Source organism: Saccostrea cucullata, unplaced genomic scaffold (genome assembly GCF_032062105.1).
Source record: "Saccostrea cucullata isolate Sc308-1 unplaced genomic scaffold, CSIRO_AGI_Scuc_v1 ctg21753, whole genome shotgun sequence".
In the NCBI taxonomy this organism is placed as follows: domain Eukaryota; kingdom Metazoa; phylum Mollusca; class Bivalvia; order Ostreida; family Ostreidae; genus Saccostrea; species Saccostrea cuccullata.
In genome coordinates, this window is record NW_026935895.1 from 1 (window position 1) to 6976 (window position 6976).

At 34.5% G+C, this 6976-nt stretch overlaps 1 protein-coding gene across 1 annotated transcript; it reads right to left on the reverse strand.

The window, feature by feature from the left end:
- Positions 1-822: 822 nt before the first annotated feature.
- Positions 823-5792, reverse strand: LOC134244129 (circularly permutated Ras protein 1-like; the record flags this gene model as incomplete). Its single annotated transcript, XM_062726405.1, has 8 exons — positions 823-918; positions 1317-1433; positions 1811-2056; positions 2944-3124; positions 3487-3693; positions 4232-4319; positions 5027-5256; positions 5763-5792. Coding segments are annotated over 8 exons (1195 nt in total), but the record flags the coding sequence as incomplete, so codon positions are not given.
- Positions 5793-6976: the final 1184 nt, after the last annotated feature.

Here is a 6976-nt window from a genome sequence, read left to right on the forward strand (position 1 = left end):
GCCCTAAGTATCATATGTCATTTAGAAATTATCACCGAAGTTGAATGATTTTTAAGGTCAATCGTGAAGGTCAAGGTCAAGGGTCAGAAATCATAGCAATGCATGGTCAGAAATATCTTGTCACAGGTAATGCACATGTGTAATATGAAAATCCTATCTCTTCTCAAATAAAAGATATGACCAAGGTTAAAGTTTTTGAAAAGTGGGTCAAACTTCAAGGTCAGGAGGTAGTTAAAGAAGGTCTTGTCACAAGTAATATACATTTCTAATATAAAAGCCCTATCTCTTCTCATTCAAAAGTTATGGCCAATTCAAAGTAATGTTTAATTTTTTAAAAAAAATACATGTAGGTCAAATTTCAAGGTCAATGTCACAGGGTCAAAAATCATAGTGTGTTTAGAAAGGTCTTGTCACAGGTAATATAAATGTGTAATATGAAAGCCGTATCTCTTCTCATTCAAAGATATGACCAAGGTTAAAGTTTTGTGACTGACTGACAGAGGGATAGATGAAATATATTTAATGTCCCCTCACTTTGGGGAAAGCGGGGGACAAAAATATGCCTGCTCCAATGGGATCATTGATACATGTAAATAATGAAAAGTGTTTCTTCTTGGCTTTATTACAGTTCAGAGTTATTCAGTTCAGTTTAATAACTTGCTTTTCATATGAAGACTTTTAGCTATTTTTACTAATGTAAAAAAAAAGTACAGATTCCATACTAGAAAAGCTTTTAATAGTTTTCGGTCATTGGGATGTACATGAATTTAGTATTATAGACCTTATCTAAAAACAGACAGACAAAGTTGTGAGTTGACTTACCTCCTCCATAGTTTGTCTGTTGTCTGTGGTAGACAGTGATTTACTGATGGTTCTCAGCATGTTTCTGCCATCCTTCAGTGTGTAAGAAATCTGTACCTATACAGGACAACAAAAATGAACTTATTGTTGAAATATCAGATCAAACAACAAGGAGTGAATGTTTAATGAATCAAATACATTGTAAAACTACAAGTAAAACAAATTTAGTAAAATTTATAACTGTACACGTTGCACTGGGTAGACTTTTACAAAATTATACCCTTGCAACAATTTTGTTCAAAAGTCAATAGAATTCTTCTAAATATGACCTTGAACTTGTCAAAATGACCTTGTTTATTAATGAGACATCATCTTGTCATAAGCAATCTTTGAGGGAGATAAAGTCACCCACTGTTTCTGTATTACAAGGTTACAGATGAGAAACAAGAAAGAAGTGCACAAGCTAAAATTTTCATTTACTTAGACACTAGATCAAAGGGATCTGATTTCCTTACCTGGAATGGTATTTTTTCTATGTCCAATTTTTTCCCAGGGTTTTTCAACTTAAATGAGAATGTCATATCAGTATCTTTTGTTGCACTTCCCACCTCCTTAATTATCTTGCTACTGCCCTATAACGAAAAATATATACATTTCAGAATCAAGGCATTATTAGATCAGAGGCTTATCGGCCATAATGCTCACCCGAGTCACTTTTGAGGTCAAAGGTCAAGAACTTGTGTACTACATGCATACTTGTATATAGGAATCTTTTTTTTTAATAAAAAAAGCTTGCTGAGTGTTAAATATTAGGTGAAGAGTTTTTCAATTTTCTGTTTCAAGTACAGTTGAACTCCTTTATCTCAAACACTCGTAATTCGAATACCATGGATACGTCAAAGTGATTTAGTCAACGTACCAAACCACTTATTATTCTTTTGGTATTTTACCCTCAATAATAATACATTGTAATCAAAACAATGTTTGATTGTATGTTAAAAATAATAACCTTAGGAAATCTGGGGTCATCCACTTCCAGCTCTGGATGGAGAAAGAGAGTGACCGTAACATATGTAGCAATGACGTAATTCTGTGAGATGAGTCGTAACTGCCGGGATATTTCCAGGGGATTAAGCACATTCACAGTACCACCAGAAATATCTGCACATTTGCTAACTTTCTCTAACCCAGTTCTCTCCCCTTCCACAGCAAGAATAGAAATAGTGATGTTCTTCTTTTTGGCATATTGCCCAGCCTTTAAAAAGAGAAATGTACATTGATTCAAATAAGTTTATGGAAAAACTTGTTATTTTTAATAGCAGCCAATACATAGAGAATAATACATACCCTTTTCCATATCACATCCTGTATCAGCCCGAGACACCAATATCAGCCAGAGGGCCGAAGGCCCGAGGGCTGATATTGGTCGAGGGCTGATACAGGATGTGATGTGGAAAAGGGTATGTTTTATTATATTTATTACACACTTAGTAATAAATACAGGTTTTTTGCATATGCGATATGGCTGACGTCACAATAGCCGTATCAATCCTGCAGGGCTGATATGGATTTGCAGGGCTGATATCCGTATCAGCCCTGCAAATCCATATCAGCCCTGCAGGGCTGATACGGCTATTGTGACGTCAATATCACACCTTTAGTAAATTAAACCACAATAACAGTACTTGTGATCATACACAATTTTTGGTGGGTTCATATTCTCTTAATTTTAACTTTTTGAAAATAAGGTTAATACATGTACACTGTAATACTATAGAATATTTTCAAATTACGGATCAAGTGCATTGAAATAGAAGTAGAAACAAACCCAAATCTTATGAGACATTAGACTATGTACATGTATGTAAGAAGTCCATGCATGATTATTTACTTATTTTCATTTCAACTGAATGTGTTCTGTATTTTATTACTAAGTATGTAATAAATATAATAAAACATACCCTTTTCCACATCACATCCTGTATCAGCCCTCGACCAATATCAGCCCTCGGGCCTTCGGCCCTCTGGCTGATATTGGTGTCTCGGGCTGATACAGGATGTGATATGGAAAAGGGCATATTTACCGGTACAAAAGAAGCATAGATGAATCCAAGAAAGCATTAATTGTGTGATTTATCTGACCTCCACATAGAAATTGGGATCCCTGTTCATGTTGCCTATGCCTCCATTTGGTGCTCCATCTGTACATAGAATAATCTCGGATCCCATGGAACCATTGACAATTCCCATGGCAACAGAGAGGGCGGGACCAAGACTGGTACAACCCTTAGGCGTTAGCTTATTTACTTCTGTCACTATTTTCCTATAAAAGTGGATATAAATTCTAAGCAACTTATATAAAATGCATTTCTTTTTGATATGCAAATTGAACTTATTAAATTTCCATTGTAAATCACTGTTGAAACATAAAGTCTCAATTTGCTAAGGCATTACTGTTAAAATCATATAAGAGGTCTTGCATGAGGTGCATAAATTAATTGTTTAAAGTACCTTAAAATCATATATATATAAATCTTATAATCTGTAGTCATATACCTCAATACATGTGTATCATTATACAGGATGTCCCTAGCTATTTTCCAAAACATCATGCCCTTAGTATTTACATGTCCTTAAGCTTAGTATTATTGATATTTACATTGAGAAGACAGAAATAATAGTTACTGGTAGGATTCCGTTAAAGGCTTGATCTGGTGTTCTGTGGAATACTTTTCTCCGTAGCTCAGTAATGGTTCAAACTCGTTATGGATGCTGGAAGGCACAGTTTGTATGGTGTTATCTGAACAATCTCCATAGACTTCCACCTTTGATTCAAACGTTAAGAAGATCACTCGACGGTCTGGGTTGTCTAGGTGCAGTCTCTCTAACTGCCTGTATAGAATTGTTATAATTTATTTATCAAAAAGTTATTGCTGAACCTTTTTCTCATCATACATGTATATCTTCTTCATTTTAATTTTTTCTCAACAATTAAACAACAAACTTAAGGAATATGGTAGTTATAGATGACTATTTATGGAATTAATCTTATATACATGCACTTATATAACCTTGGTTGGGGCAGTATATGTTTTATAAACCAAGAAGCGAGTATTAGCATTACACGTGTTGACAATCTTGTAACTCATCACTGCTTTGACCTTTTATCTTCCCATCCCAAATTCAAATGCACTCGTCCTCTGACATTCCAGTACCATTATACATTTTTTTAAATAAATCTACTTTTTTCAGGCATACGATTTACAGAATGTTTCTATTTTGATACAAAAAATATTTTCTCAATAATCATATTCGTCATGCAAATATACCAATGTCATTCAAATTTGGAATACATGTACATGTACATGTACTATATGCTTTGTAATTGTGCTCTCATTTCTCTTGTTGCAAAGTTAACTTCCACCCTTACCTTAGGAGTGCCTCTTGTATGGCCTGAAGTCGTGTAACACTGTTACTGCCAGAAGCATGTTCCCCATCTCTCTGTTTCTTCCATTCAGCTTAAAAACAAGCGGTAAGATAATTTGTAGCTTTAGAAATTTAATGCAAACATACAATGCAAGTACTATAAACCTACATAAATGTACATTAACAGATTCAAAGTTTGGCATAATCTTCTCCTGACTCAATTTTCATGATCTGAATAGCATAATCATAAATAAGTGCATTTGGAACCATGCTTGTAAATACTGGTACATAGAACTAATTTATAAAACTAGTTGAAAAGAAGCATGGCAAGAGGCTAAAAATTGAAAATTCTGCTATAAGTAAAGTAATAGCATGTCAATAATAAAAAATGTGAGGTCAAATTCAAAGTGAATTTCGAGGTCAAAATTGAAATATGAAGAGAGTTTGCATAATTAAAAATTCAATTTTGACCTCTCCCTCTACCGGTAATTCCATCAAAAATCAGGAGACCTAATCTGTATAAATCTTGTGTGCCTGTCTTTGTGATTGATGTCAGTAGATAGGGACTATTGAAATTGACATGGGAGGCCTCGTGTAATATAAATTTATTAGACAACATTTTCAAAAAATAAATTTACAGTTTTATTTCACAATGATATGGAAAATAAGGAATCACTCTCTAGTTAGTAGAGTATACCAGGGACATCAACGATAGTTGGAAATGTGGGATGATTTATGCATAATGGGCATACTCTACTAACTATTCAGTGATTCCTTAAAAAAAACATTTGAATGTTACCTTGTAGTTCAGGAAGCCGTGTGATACCCCCCATAGATCCGCTGATATCCAGACAGTACACCACATATCCACTTCCCGTTGTGGCGGGTTTTGTGGCCTCCATCTTGTCAGTTTCTGTTCCTGTAGCCGCTTGTTCTTCTGGTCCAGAGAGAGCATAATCTATGGTGTCTGATTGAGGAACTTCTTCTTTTCTGACTTCTGTGGAGACATTCTTATGTCCACAGAACTCACTGAAAATTCACAACAGTAAATTAACCCATCATGAAATAGCTATTTCCTCTAAAGGCCGGTACACTCGGTAAGGCTTGCCTTATAAGTCATGAAACTTAAGTTCTAGCCTTACCGTGTGTACACCCTTAATACACGTTTTTTGAAGCCTTACAAGTCTGACTTTAGAATAGAACACTGCTCTATTTCCTAATTCAAGACTTAGCTGACATTTAATTCTTGACCAATAAAAACCATTTACCCAAAGTTCAATCTATTTTTGTAAAACCATACACATTGGTACATTGAAGAAAACACAAAGTATATATTCAAGTTAGATAATGATAGTATCTGCAAATACTCCATTTAACCTCCTCTTCCTTGTTAAGAAGTGTGGATGCATTGGTCGGTAAAACTATTTCAAAGTCCTAGTTAGTATTATATTATTCCGTTTCATAATGTGCATTGTTTATGGTTCAAAAACACATGGAATTTATGTAAATGTTGTTTATAATATTGTAAGTCTTGCCTTAGCCTGTGGACATGGGAGCCGTACGTCCTGCAAAACATAAGGTTTCAGACTTATAAGGCAAGCCTTACCGTGTGTACCGGTGTAACGTTGAATTTTGACCCGGGTTGAAAATTGACGCGGGGGTCATTTTTCAACGTTGAATAGTGAGACCAAAGGTGTGGAATTTAGACCCTAGTCCATTGAAAACAGAGCCGGGTCGTGGAATTTTGATCTTGAAACCGGTTCAAAATTCAACAGCATAAAAGCACATATTTATGACTTGGTTTTCACAACTGTGATTTAATCCATAGGCGTCAGGAACGGGGGAGGGGGGCTAGGGATGCTTACCCCTTTTTTGCAAAGATAGACATAATATAGGCATTGAAGAATGTAAAATTGGTTTAGTCCCCCCCCCCCTGCTTTCAACAGGCACCTTACAGTGTAGTCAAAGAAAGAAGAGTAAGTGGTAGTGCTTTAAAAAAAAAAAAGAAATTGGATCCTAACCCCCCCCCCCCCCCCCCCCCCCCCCCCCCCCATAGGATTTTCGGATTTGGACTACTAATTTGGACAATGAACAATTATTTTTCGTGTCAATTTTTTCAGATATGAATTTTTCTTTCTATTTCAATCAGCCCCCCCCCTCCCCCGCGCAATTTCTATTCAACACCAATGTAATCAATGCACACTTAATTCAGCTAATATATTCTTAAAAAAAAATATTTTATAAAATATCTTAGATTTCAAAGTTACATGTAGCTTAAAATCGCAATATTTCGTGTAATATTTTTTTAAAAAAGAAGTACATTTGTGTATGTAAATCCTAAATATTAATAAACATAGTTACACAATATACAATTTAGTCCATAAATTTGTTTATTTATATTTTTTGGGGGCGAACAACACTTCATTTATTTCAATTTTAAAATTCCTTATCTCAATAGTTGGTAAATGATGTGAGTTTAACGCATGATGCACGATACGTTTTAATGCTTATATTTAGTTATGCACAACATTAATAACTTATAATGTCTAACTTGTAAACGGATTTTTTTTTCAAAATAAAAAGGTTTAGTGATCTTTTTCGCATAGTTAATAAAAGAGTTCAAGAACGAACCTCACAATTAATACATATTTATTTTGTTAAGTAGAGGATGTAAAAGGGGGGTGATCTCCCCTTTTTGGGATTAATACCATAATATTATATATTTGAAGAATGTTTTTTTTGTATTTAA